General features: G+C 40.7%; 1 protein-coding gene and 1 non-coding gene across 2 annotated transcripts in view; one reads left to right on the top strand and one right to left on the bottom strand.

Moving 5' to 3' along the window:
• The window catches only part of SNX4 (sorting nexin 4), a 79,683-nt gene extending 66,697 nt beyond the window's left edge, over positions 1-12,986 (top strand). Inside the window, exons 11-14 of the mRNA XM_023215228.2 lie at positions 1,252-1,351; positions 4,993-5,138; positions 7,572-7,686; positions 11,814-12,986. Coding sequence (XP_023070996.2) covers positions 1,252-1,351; positions 4,993-5,138; positions 7,572-7,686; positions 11,814-11,861 — 409 coding nt within the window. The 3' untranslated portion in view covers positions 11,862-12,986. The remainder of the gene's footprint in view (positions 1-1,251; positions 1,352-4,992; positions 5,139-7,571; positions 7,687-11,813) is intronic.
• A 483-nt stretch (positions 12,987-13,469) lies between these two features.
• LOC111545445 lies at positions 13,470-13,571 on the bottom strand. The gene has a single exon (XR_002732465.1). It is a non-coding gene; the product is annotated as a small nucleolar RNA U13 (small nucleolar RNA).
• Positions 13,572-13,792: the final 221 nt, after the last annotated feature.

The raw sequence follows: 13,792 nt of genomic DNA, 5'->3' as shown, positions 1-13,792 counted from the left end.
TAGCTGGAAGTACAGGCATGCGCCACCACCCCCAGCTAATTTTTGTATTTTTAGTAGAGGTGGGGGTTTTATCACATTGGTCAGGCTGGTCTCGAAATCCTGACCTCAGGTGATCTGCCCACCTCAGCCTCCCAAAGTGCTGGGATTACTGGCATGAGCCACCACGCCCAGCCTCTTTTTTTTATTTTGTGCATTGCTGTATTAGAATCTTTTTACAGTGAACATGGATTACTTTTATGATCATAAAAACTATAAACATTTCTAGGCCGGGCGACATGGCTCATGCATATAATCCTAGCACTTTGGGAAACTGAGGTGGATGGATTGCTTGAGCCCATGAATTTGAGACCAGCCTGGGCAACATGGGCGAGACCCCATCTCTACAAAGCACAAATTAGCTGGGCGTGGTGGCACATGCCTTAGTCCCAGCTACTTAGGAGGCTGAGGTGGGAGGATTGCCTAAACCCAGGAGGCAGAGGTTGCTGTGAGCCGAGATTGCGCCACTGCACTCCAGCCTGGGTGACAGAGTGAGATCTTGTCTCCAAAAAAAAAAGCTAATAGACATTTTCTAAATCACAAACAAGAAAACTTTGAGGTATTATTTTTTCTAAGAATACTCAGTTGCTATGTGAGATTACAGCATTAGTTCTTACATTATATTAAAAAATGTTTTATGTATATGATAATGGCATGTTTATTGAAAGAAATGTTCCAAGTATCTAGAAAACAACTTTTTTTGTGTTAAGAATATATGACATTTTTGGCGGGGTGCAGTGTCTCATGCCTGTAATCCCAGCACTTTGGGAGGCCGAAGTGGGCAGGTCACGTGAGGTCGGGAGTTTGAGACCAGCCTGACCAACATGGAGAAACCCCGTCTCTACTAAAAATACAAAATTAGCTGGACATGGTGGTGTATGCCTGTAATCCCAGCTACTCGAGAAGCTGAGTTAGGAAAATCATTTGAACCTGGGAGGCAGAGGTTGCAGTGAGCCAAGATCACGCCATTGCACTCCAGCCTAAGCAACAAGAGCAAAACTCTGTCTCAAAAAAAAAAGATTATATGAAGTTTTTATGGTTAGATTTTGCTAGATTCCACTTTTAATGTTGGGCTACTACATTTTAAACTTGAAAATTCTGGGCACACACGTTCTGCCCTAGTGAGACATTGTGAATGGTTCTCCTCTACCCTTGAAAAAAATGTTTGACATGTTAAAGAAAAAGTTAAATGGCAGCACATTTTTTCATCTGTAGGGCTGTGTGCAGGAAACATGAACTTATGCAGTATGACTTGGAGATGGCTGCTCAGGACTTAGCGTCCAAGAAGCAGCAGTGTGAGGAACTGGCAACTGGGGTGAGTATTTTTCTTTTGGCCTCTGATGATATTGTAGCAACATGAAAGGTTCCTCACAAGCACTCACTCTAAGTGAGTAACTCACTCCTGTGCAATCAGCTTCAGTTACAATACTCAGGACGACTGCACCTTTTACAGGGGAATTATTTGTGGGTAACTTTATAATTCTTTTATTATTATCTTGATACAAAAAGATGTAAGCCATTTAAAACCATGTACTGTATAGAATTATAAGAAATTTTGCCAACATTTCTCTGCTGTAATCAGTATCATCTGGTTTCTTAAAAAAAAAAAAAAAAAAGTTGGCTGGGCATGGTGGCTCACGCCTGTAATCCCAGCACTTTGGGAGGCCGAGGCGGGTGGATCATGAGGTTAGGAGATCAAGACCATCCTGGCTAACACAGTGAAACCTCATCTCTACTAAAAATACAAAAAATTAGCCGGGCATGCTGGCGGGCACCTGTAGTCCCAGCTACTCGGGAGGCTGAGGCAGGAGAATGGCGTGAACCCGGGAGGCAGAGCTTGCAGTGAGCTGAGACCGTGCCACTGCACTCCAGCCTGGGCAACAGAGTAAAACTCTTTCTCAAAAAATAAATAAATAAATAAATAAATAAATAAATTAATTAATTAATTAATTAATTAAATTAAATTAAAAAAAAGTTTATTGGGCTGAGCACTGTGGCTCACACCTGTAATCCCAGCACTTTGGGAAGCCAAAGCTGGTGGATCACCTGGGGTCAGGAGTTCCAGACTAGCCTGGCCAACATGACGAAACCCGATCTCTACTAAAAATACAAAAATTAGCCAGGTGTGGTTGCTCACACCTGTAGTCCCAGCTACTCGGAAAGCTGAGGCAGAAGAATTGCTTGAACTGGGGAGGCAGAGGTTGCAGCTAGCCGAGGTTAGACTATTGCACTCCAGCCTGGGTGACAGAGACTCCATCTCAAAAAAAATTGTTTTTATTTTTATTTTTTGAGACAAGGTCTGGCTCTGTTGCCCAGGCTGGAGTGCAGTGGTGTGATCAGGGCTCATGGAAGCCTCAAACTCCTGGGGTCAGCGATCCTCCTGCCTCAGCGTCTTGAGTAGCTGGAACCACAGGCACGTGCACCCCCCCACCCCCCATGCCTGGCTGATTTTGTTTATAGTCTCATCGTGTTGACCAGGGTGTTCTCAAACTCCTGGACTCAAGTGATCCTCCCACCTCAGCCTCCCAAAGTGCTAGGATTACAAGGGTAAGCCACCATGCCTAGTCAGTCATCTGGTTTCTAAGTCCAAGTGAAAAAACATGCAGTGACCTTTATCAGGTTTAACTTTGCAAGGTACTTTGTAGAAATTTTAGTTGACTTTGAAAAGACTTACCCACTTAAAACCAACCAGTGCATCGTGCCTAACAGGGAGTTTTTGATGTATTTTATTCTTTAATGCTTATAGTGAGTACTTGTGAGGAAAATTCTGTATCTGATTGCATTAGTCTTAGATCATTTTTATAATAAGCTTCCTACTCTCCAGTTATTTCACTGCAATAAATTAGCTGTCCTGGTGAGCAACACATTCTGAAAGTAGTAAACCAGCAGCAATGTCTCTACTTAGTTAATAAGCACTGTAGTTTTTTTTTTTTTTTCTCCTTAGATGAAGTCTCATTCTGTCACCCAGGCTAGAGTGCAGCTCACTGCAAGCTCCACCTCCTGGGTTCACGCCATTCTCCTGCCTCAGCCTCCCGAGTAGCTGGGACTACAGGTGCCCGCCACCACACCTGACTAATTTTTTTTTGTATTTTTAGTAGAGACGGGGTTTCACTGTGTTAGCCAGGATAGTCTCAGTCTCCTGACCTCGTGATCCACCCGCCTCAGCCTCCCAAAGTGCTGCGATTACAGGCATGAGCCACCGCACCTGGCTAAGCACTGTAGTTTTAAAAGTGCTTTTCACATATATTACCTACTGGTTACATCTATGAAAAGTCATAATATATGTGGGGAAAGACTTGTGACCAGGACGCATGTATAAACTAGGCCTTTGGTTTATTTTTAAAATTCAGTGGGAGAAGTTCCCAGGCCATTTTCAGGGAGCTTGGTTCCCTATTCCTACATGTCAAGGGAAAAGTGTTTTCTTCAGTAAACTCTAGAGAGTGAGGAAATGTTAAAGCAATGAAGCTTGAGGTTGCCTTCCAATGCTTGGATTTAGGTATCCTGTTTTATTAATGGATGCCCAAGTTTGAGCATGAGTTGTGCAGATTTTAAATATGCTTCTTTAGTTTGGTTTATTTCCATAGTTGCCTAGTGAATTTATCTACTTTTTTATAACAAAGTAATTTTTTAAAATATGATCATTCATACAGAGTAAGAAATAACTTGTCTAATATTTCATGTGGAAGTTTTCCATTTGATTATGAAATTCAAGCTGGGTATGGTAGCTTACGACGGTAATGCCAACACTTTTAGCGGCAGAGGCATAAACCCAGAATTGCTTGAGCCCAGGAATTTGAAACCGGTGTGGATTAATATAGCTAGACCCTGTCTCTACCAAAAATGTAAACATTTGCCAGGTGTGGTGGCATGCACCTGTGGTCCCAGCCACTTGAGAGGCAGAGGTGGGAGGATCACTTGAGCCCAGGAGGTTGAGGCTGCAGTGAGCCATGATTATGCCACTACATTCCAGCCTGGGCAACAAAGCAAGATCCCATTTCAAAAAAAAAATTCAGTTAGAAGTTTGCCCTTTTTAACTACTCCATATTATTTCAGTGTTAGAAATTCTGTTAGGATTCTTGGCTATGACTCTGTAAAAATTAAAAAATCATATAAGAGTCCCCTGGTTGTGAAGCTTATGGTGGTTTTGTCTGACTTAGGGGAAATATGGCAAATGTTTTCTCTTTCTTTTGTGTGTATGTAGTGAAATATACATAACATAAAATGTACCATCTTGTCCATTTTTAATTGTATAGTTCTGTATTGCAGTCATCCCTCAGTATCTTCAGTGAGATTGGTTTAAGGATCCCTTGGATACCAAAATCCTCAGATGCTTAAGTCCCTTATATAAAATGGTGTAGTATTTGCATATAACCTGTGCATATCCTTTTGTGTACTTTAAATCAGCAGTCACCAACCTTTTTGGCACTAGGGACCTGTTTTGTGGAAGATAGTTTTTCCATGGACCAGGGTGGGGGATGCTGGGGATGGTTTCAGGATCATCAGGCATTAGATTTTCACAAGGAACACATAACCCGGATCCCTCACACGCGCAGTTCACAATAGGGTTCATGCTCCTGAGAGAATCTAATGCCTCTGCTGCTGATCTGACAGGAGGCAGAGTTCAGGTGGTCACTAGCCTCCTGCTGTGCAGCCTGGTTCCAAACAGGCCATGGACTGGTATCACTCCGTGGCTCTGGGGTTGGGGACCCCTTGCTTTAAATTATCTCTAGATTGTTAATGCCTAATACAGTGTAAACACTGGTGTCTCATGTAAGTGGAATCATACAGTATTTGTCTTTTCATATGTGTCTTATTTCACTTAGCACAATGTCCTACAGGTTTATCCATGCTGTAGCATATATCAGAATTTGATTCCTTTTAAAGGCTGAATAATGTTCCATTGTATGTGTTTGCCACATCTTGTTTATCCATTCATCTGTTTCTGTTTCCTTTTAGACTGTGAGAACATTCTCTTTGAAGGGAATGACTACCAAGCTCTTTGGTCAAGAAACTCCAGAGCAGAGAGAAGCCAGAATAAAGGTGCTAGAAGAACAAATAAATGAAGGAGAACAACAGCTGAAATCTAAAAATCTGGAAGGCAGGTAAAGATACTGCGATGTTTAAGTAAGCTAGGCTTGTAGACTATATGGCAAATTATTTTTATTTGTAATAATTCCCAGCTTCATTGGCATCCCTGAATACAGCCTGTTCCTTTAAAATGCATTCCTAAGAAATTTGAATTATCAGGCTGGATGTGGTGGTTCATGCCCATAATCCTGACACTTTAGGAGGCTGCGGTGGGAAGATTGCTTGAGCGTGGGAGTTTGAGATCAGCCTGGGCAACATAGGAAGACCCTACCCTGTCTCTACAAAAATAAATAAATAAATAAAAGCTGAATTATCAAAAATCATGTTATAGAAACAGTTGTTTCAATGTTGGGGAAAGAGAAATAAAAGAGTTTCAGCTTCATAATATTACTTCTCTGCACTTTTCCTGATTTTTACCCTTTGTACTTTCCCTCTGCCGTTTCTTCTCCCCCTGCCCCTCCTTCAGTACCCAGCTGAAGGGTTACTTTATCGTGAAGCCTTCTCAGGCCATCACGGCATTTAATTCATGCCAGTATGGTATGGTGGTTTTGTATTAGATGATTGATTGTTCTGTGTGACTATGCCTAGCTAAATTTAAGCCCCTCAAAGTCAGTGATTGTATCTTTTTCACATTCATGTCCCAATGCCTTGCATAGGGCTTAGTACGTAATTGTTACATAAGTATTTCTAGAAATTCAGTTCTCAGAGACCCATTATCACTGTTTGACGCATTTTCCTTATTTTTGTTTTCATCTAACAGTCAGTGAATAGACCAAGGCAAACCAAGAATGTATTATGGGTTTTGAGGTGGTTTTCTTCATTTTTGGAACTACTGGCACCAAATATGGCAAAGTAATGGAATTTAAAAAGACAGGCTGGGCGTGGTGGCTCACGCCTGTAATCCCAGCACTTTGGGAGGCTGAGGTGGGTGGATCACGAGGTCAGGAGATCGAGACCATCCTGGCGAACACGGTGAAACCCCGTCTCTACTAAAAATACAAAAAATTAGCCAGGCATGGTGGTGGACGCCTGTAGTCCCAGCTACTCAGGAGGCTGAGGCAGGAGAATGGTGTGAACCCAGGAGGTGGAGCTTGCAGTGAGCCAAGATTGCGCCACTGCACTCTAGCTTGGACGACAGAGCAAAACTCTTTCTCAAAAAAAAAAAAAAAAAAAAAAAAAAGACAAAAACCCCTTGGGATTTTTATTTTTATTTATTTTTTTTATTTTTTGAGACAGAGTCTCACCCTGCCGCCCAGGCCAAGTACAGTGGTGCCTTTGTTGCTCGCTGCCACCTCAAAGTCCAGGGCTCAAGTGATCCTCCCACCTCAGCCTCCCAAATAGTTGGGACTGCTGGCTACCATGCGTGGCTAAAAAATTTTTTAAACTTTGGTTGTCATTTAAAACAGGTACATGCAGCTGGCCACGGTGGCTCACACCTGTAAACCTAGCACTTTGGGAGGCCTAGGTGGGCGGATTACCTGAGGTCAGGAGTTCAAGACTGGCCAACATGGTGAAACCTTGTCTCTACTAAAAATACAAAAAATTAACCAGGTGCAGTGGCATGCCCCTGTAATCCCAGCTACTGTGCAGTGGCGTGTGCCTGTATTCCCAGCTACTCTGCAGACTGAGGCAGGAGAATCGCTTGAACCGTGGATGCAGAGGTTGCGGTGAGCCGAGATCACGCCTCTGTACTCCAGCCTGGGCTGCAGAGCGAGACGTGGTCTGAAAAAAAAAAAAAACCATGCTAAATGTGATTCATAGTCCATCTTGTCAAAAGAGTGTATATTTTCCAGTGACCCCTGGAAGGCACTTACTTCATTGTGACTGACACCTGTTAGGCTTGTAAGCTGGCTCAAGGAGGCATCTATATGTATTTTATAGGAATAATTTGAAGGTAGAATCCTTGTGGCAAAAACGTAGATTATTAGGCCAGGTGCAGTGGCTCACGCCTGTACTCCCAGCACTGTGGGAGGCTGAGGTGGGCAGATCACCTGAAGTCAGGTGTTTGAGACCAGCCTGGCCAACATGGTGAAACCCTGTCTCTACTAAAAATACAAAAATTAGTTGGGCTTAGTGGCACGTGCCTGTAATCCCAGCTACTCAGGAGGCTGAGGCAGGAGAATTGCTCAAACCCGGAATACAGAGGCTGCAGTGAGCCAAGATCACGCCACTACACTCCAGCCTGGACAACAGACTGAGACTCTGTCTCAAAAAAAAGAAAAAGTAGATGAAAAGATATAAGAATATATGACTGTTTGCTTTTTCCCTAATTATAATTTTTAGGAAAAGAAAAAACTGTCTTAAACAAGCAATAGCTTTTCCTTCTACATAAGCAATTAAAAACCAACTCCACTGAGAACTGGTTAAATTTATAATATTTATAAGTTTCTAATACACAGTTTATTTAACTTAAATAAGAATAATAATGACTACACCTTTTATTTCAGAGAATTTGTGAAAAACGCATGGGCTGATATTGAACGCTTCAAAGAACAAAAGAACCGAGACTTAAAGGAGGCCCTCATAAGCTATGCAGTCATGCAGATCAGTATGTGCAAAAAGGTAGGTTTTGGTTTCAGTGAAGATATATGTATATTCAGAAGTACTTATACATTTCTTTAAATTACCTTACTTGGACCAAAAAATTTTTCATTTTTATTCTCCTGTAGAATACCAATTTCTCTATTTCAATTGTGTAGGATTTCTGTTTTATTTCGTTTTGGTTTTTTGATTTTAAAATTTTAAATATTTAAAAAATAGAGATGGGGGGGTCTCACTGTGTTGCCCAGTCTGATCTCGAATTCCTGGTCTCATACAGTCCTCCTACCTTGGCCTCCCAAAGTGCTGCGATTACAGGTGTGAGCCACCACGTCCAGCCTCTACTTAATTTTGAAAGAAGTGTTACAACCAGTATGCCCATTACTCGTCTAAAATCCAAATTTGTATCCCCCGTTTATAACTTGTTTTTGAGAATATATACTAAGATTATTTAGATCATATGGTACTCTTGGACCACACAGTAAAATACCATTCCAGATACATGCTTTGATTGGAAAATAGCTTGAACATTATTTTGTGAAGATGTGGTTATGATATGCTTCTTCGTAAAGTAAATTGTTCATGTTGCTGATATCCATAGTGAAAGATATAAACATTGTAGCTTATTCTAGTTAAAATAAATGTTCGGCAGTGATGGAAGTCTTTCTAAAACGTTGGTTTAAGAACAAAATAGGAAACATTCCTTAACCTCTTTTTTATAACCTAAGATCTGCCAATGTGACTACCAGTACCAGTGCTTTGATTTCTATCACCTGTTATAATTTATCAAGCACTTTTACATGCATTATCTCAGCAAATTACAAGGGAAGATGAATTCTCACATTTATGAAGACCTTCTTAAAGGGCAAAATCACACTCATATAAATATATATACAGTTCTTAAGCTTTAATTTGTCCCCAAATTTTATTTTTTGGCTAAGGGCTATCACTGAGAGAACAAAGATATTTTGAGGCATAAACACCATACCCACTCACTGGTTAAGTGGGCTCCATTTGGTTTGGACAAATTCATATTTATACCTCAGTGAATTAAAAGTTACCGTATACTGTGGATCTTTGGAGTCACTTAAAACAAGTTTAGATCGTGACTGGTGAGTTTGCAGGTGCTAAAGCATTGAGTGTGTTGTACTTTGGTAGCGTCTCTATCTTTTTTTGCCTTCGTTCTGTCACGTCTTCTTGCCTGCAGTTAGGTGCTAGATATTTACGGTCCTTTTTCTTTTTCTTTTTTTTTGAAATGAGGTCTAACTGTGTTACCTAGGCTGATCTTGAACTCCTGGGCTCAAGCAGTCCTCCCGCCCTGGCCTCCCAAATTGCTGAGATTGTAGGCATGAGCCACCACACCCAGCCATACAGTCCTTTTTCCAATCTAACTTTTTAACCTCAAGAAATCTGAAAGACCAGATAACAAAAGTTTTTAGTTTTTCTGTTTTTCTTGTAAAAGACTAATTAATAAGCTCCTTGTGATCTCTCATTCACTTCTTTCCAAAGTAAAATGCAAGACCTTTATATAATGTATCAAAGGACTTTCTCCCTCCACTTTGTTTAGGCTGCAGTGGTTGAGGGTACTAGAAATGTAATCTCTGAATATAAAAGATACTACTATAGCTGTTATTTGGACATACTGTTGGATATTTTGTAGGTTTATTCACAAATCCTTAGGTAACTAGTAAAACAAAAAGTTTAATAAAAGTGTATGTTCACCTTGTTTCCCAAGAGTGGTACTATGCAATTTCGTCGTTTTATTTTCTTGCCTAAGTGATAAAGATTTTTATATGTGATCCTAGCTATTTGGGAGGTTTTTTTTTTTTTTTTTTTTTTTTTTTTTTTTTTTTTTTTTTTTTTTTGAGGCGGAGTCTCGCTCTGTCGCCCGGACTGGAGTGCAGTGGCCGGATCTCAGCTCACTGCAAGCTCCGCTTCCCGGGTTTACGCCATTCTCCTGCTTCAGCCTCCGGAGTAGCTGGGACTACAGGCGCCCGCCACCTCGCCCGGCTAGTTTTTGTATCTTTAGTAGAGACGGGGTTTCACCGTGTTAGCCAGGATGGTCTCGATCTCCTGACCTCGTGATCCACCCGTCTCGGCCTCCCAAAGTGCTGGGATTACAGGCTTGAGCCACCGCGCCCGGCTATTTGGGAGGTTGAAGCAGGTGGACCACTTGATCCCAAGAGTTCAAGACTAGGCTGAGCAACATAGTGAGACCTTATTTCTTTTTTTTTTTTTTTTTTGAGACGGAGTCTCGCCTTGTCACACAGGCTGGAGTGCAATGGCGTGATCTCGGCTCACTACAACCTCCGCCTCCCTGGTTCAAGCGATTCTCCTGCCTCAGCCTCCCGAGTAGCTGGGATTACAGGTGCGTCCCACCATGCCAGGCTAATTTTTTTGTATCTTTAGTAGACAAGATTTCACCACATTGGCCAGGCTGGTCTCGAACTCCTGACCTCGTGATCTGCCTGCCTCCACTTCCCAAAGTGCTGGGATTATAGGGGTGAGCCACTGCACCTGGCCTGAGACCTTCTTTCAAAAAGAAAAGAGAAGAAAAAGAAAATTGTTAAAAACCTTAATAAATAGCCCAGTGCGGTGGCTCACGCCTGTAATCCCAGCACTTTGGGAGGCTGAGGTGGGCGGATCACGAGGTCAGGAGATCCAGACCATCCTGGCTAACATGGTGAAACCCCGTCTCTACTAAAAATACCAAAAAAATTAGCCGGGTATGGTGGCGGGCGCCTGTAGTCCCAGCTACTCGGGAGGCTGAGGCAGGAGATGGCGTGAACCCGGGAGGCGGAGTTTGCAGTGAGCCAAGATCGCACCACTGCACTCCAGCCTGGGTGATAGACCAAGACACTGTCTCAAAAAATAAATAAGTAAATACCCTTAATAAATGACACACTTTAATGATTAAGTATTAAAAAGTTCCTTTTTCATAAATTAGCAATTATTGGAGAATATGTATCTTACTTATTGAAAAAAAAAAAACCCTTACCTGGCACAGTGGCACACACCTGTAATCTCAGCACTTTGGGAGGCCGAGGCGGGAGGATCACGAGGTCAGGAGATTGAGACCATCCTGCCTAACACACGGTGAAACCCCGTCTCCACTAAAAATACAAAAAGTTAGCCAGGTGTGGCGGCAGGCGCCTGTAGTCCCAGCTACTCGGGAGGCTGAGGCAGGAGAATGGCATGAACCCCAGAGGCAGAGCTTGCAGTGAACCGAGATGGCGCCACTGCACTCCAGCCTGGGTGACAGAGCGAGACTCCGTCTCGAAAAAAGAAAGGAAAAAACCCTTAAGTTTTATTTTACTGTTACATTTCTATAAACATGTAGTTTTGCTTATGCGTATTAGGCCATCTATAACTTTGTGCTAAGTAACTTCAGGTACTAAGAGGGATTCAGTAATTTAGTACATAGTTTTTATCAAAACTTTAGTTATTAGAGTAATAATTTAATAATTTATATTTGTTAGACTAATAAAGGTTTTTGTTTCAAATATTACATTGAAAAAACCAGGCCAAGCACTGTGGCTTACACCTGTGATGCCAGCACTTTGGGAGGCAGAGGCAGGCAGATTGCTTGAGCCCAGGACTTCCAGACCAGCCTGGGTAACATAGTGAGATTCCATTTCTACAACGACAACAACAACAACAACAACAAAAAATACAAAAAATAAGCCAGGTGTGGTGGCATGCACCTGTGGTCCCAACTACTTGGCAGGCTGAGGTGGGAGGATCCCTTGAGCCCTGGAGGTTGAGGCTGCAATGAGCCATGGTTATACACCAGCCTGGGTAACAGAGTGAGACCCTATCTCCAAAAAAAAAAAAAAAAAATAGAAACGACTGAACACTTGTTTGATTTACAAATAGAAATTACTTGAGTATGTGATATGAAATGAATTAACTCAGTTTTCCAACAAGTTGTAGGAGTTCTTTCTCCATTTTGAAGATAAACTCCTATTATTCTTTCTCTTTTCAGAAGCATTAGACATGTGCTTACATTAGCCACTTCCCAAAATAGTGTCATATTTGCTCGACTTCTTAATTACTCCAAAAAGCAAAACTTAGTGTACCACTAAGCCAAGTCCTTGGGTTTTCAGATTCCTTCCAAACTCACATTTTAAAGTTTTTATTTTTATTTTTAGGGAATTCAAGTTTGGACCAATGCTAAGGAATGCTTTAGCAAGATGTAATCCTGTGAATTGAATTTCTCTTCAATCAAAGTGCCCCAAAACAGAAGCACAAGTAAATAAAAGAAATTTAAGTCGCTACCTAGTATACATAAACATATACGATAAGTTGAATGAATTCAGCTTTCTTTAACTTAATTGTAGTCGTGTTAATGTAGCACAAAAAAGATGTATTTTAATGAAGATTAAATATTATAATTTGAGGTTTTGGGGACTGGTGCTGATTCCAAAAAGTTAATTTAATAATATATACCAACAGATTGTCAGGCTTCGGAACCAATGACTGAATGTCAAGATGTTAATTTCTAGATGTTTGTTTCAAAGCCAACTGTTTCAGATCTATTAATATAGGGGATTTTTCCCTAAGATTGAAATTCCTATATTTACTTCGTAAGGTCCACTAATCTGTTATAGGGAGGTATTTTCTCTTGCCTTATAGTTGAGCTATTTGGTTTGACAAAGCTCAGCAGAAACTTGATGTGAAAAATCTAAGATTTTCTTCTACATTCATTGATGCCCCTCGTAACATTTGCATACACTAGAAAATGCCTTCAATTGGTGTTTTACCAGAATTTTGATACTGATCAGAAATTTTATACTGCCAACAAAGAAGACTCAGCTTCTCAGATCTATAGTGGAATACATTGTCACCCTTCAGCTATTGCTATATAGAAAGTTTTAACTGAATATGTTACATATAAGAATTAAATTCTTCTCAAATAATTCTTAACCTCAGTAATGAGCCTAAATTTACTCTGCTTGGCTCTCTACACATGGCATTTCAGGGTACAAGATGTAGCATTTCAATGTGTAAGATATATATACTAAACATATGTGTTGCTATCTTCATCATTAACATCCTTCTTTTCTATTGCTTGGCTGTAATTTTTGTAAAGATAAATTATATTGTTTTTTTATATGTGTGTTTGTGGTATATGTTCAGAAGACAAGCATCTTCATTTTGCTAGCTTTGCAGAATCTTAAAATGTGTACTCGTTATTTCTAATGACGTAAAAACAAAATCCCCAGTCCTGTTTAGCATTTGACTTTTTTATATGTTTTAAATGTTGCTGGATTTTTGTGCTGTTTGCCAAACTTATACAACAAATAAATGAAATATTGTGCTGATTTTCAGATGATTTTTGTTAATTTAACAAGGGGATCCATACATATTAATATCTGATGCTCTGTAAGAAAATGGTATCTGTCATATTACGTTTTAAAGTGATTAATGCCACACGTTCTCACTTACCAGTGAGAGCTAAACACTGAGTACACATGAACGCAAAGATGGGAACAGTAGACACCAGGGCTTACTTGAGGGGGCAAGGTGGGAGGAAGGCGAGGGTGGAAAAACTAGCTATGGGGTACTATGCTCGCTCCCTGGGTGATAAAATCATTTGTACACGAATCCCCGGCAGCACACAATTTACCCATGTAGCAAACCTACACAGGTATCCCCTGAACCTAAAACAAAAGTTGAGGAAAGAAAAAAAATAAAGTCATTAATGGTATAAATTTGTCATCTACCAAAATACTGGTTTTTAAAAATATAAGATGCTGAAATGAGACATGATTTTTAAAATTTTACTTTTTTTTTTTTTTTTTAAATGTCAGATGGGTAATGGTTGAAGTTGTAACAAGGTTTGAGGGAGGCACATCTCACATATGGGTGTGAACACCCAATCATCATGCTTATGAACACAAAAGGATCATGAGTTTGTTTTTTTGTTTTTGTTTGTTTGTTTTACTTAAAAAAAAAAAAATAGAGACAGATTCTCACTATGTTGTCCAGGCTGGTCTGAACTCCTGAGCTCAAGGAATCCTCCCGCTTCAGCCTCTCAAAAGTGCTGGGATTACAGGCATGAGCCACCCTTACCTGGCCTGTTTTTGTTTTGAGACAGGGTCTCTGTCGCCCAGGCTGGAGTATGGTG

Source organism: Piliocolobus tephrosceles, chromosome 2 (genome assembly GCF_002776525.5).
Source record: "Piliocolobus tephrosceles isolate RC106 chromosome 2, ASM277652v3, whole genome shotgun sequence".
In the NCBI taxonomy this organism is placed as follows: Eukaryota; Metazoa; Chordata; class Mammalia; order Primates; family Cercopithecidae; genus Piliocolobus; species Piliocolobus tephrosceles.
This window is presented reverse-complemented; position numbering and strand designations above follow the sequence as displayed.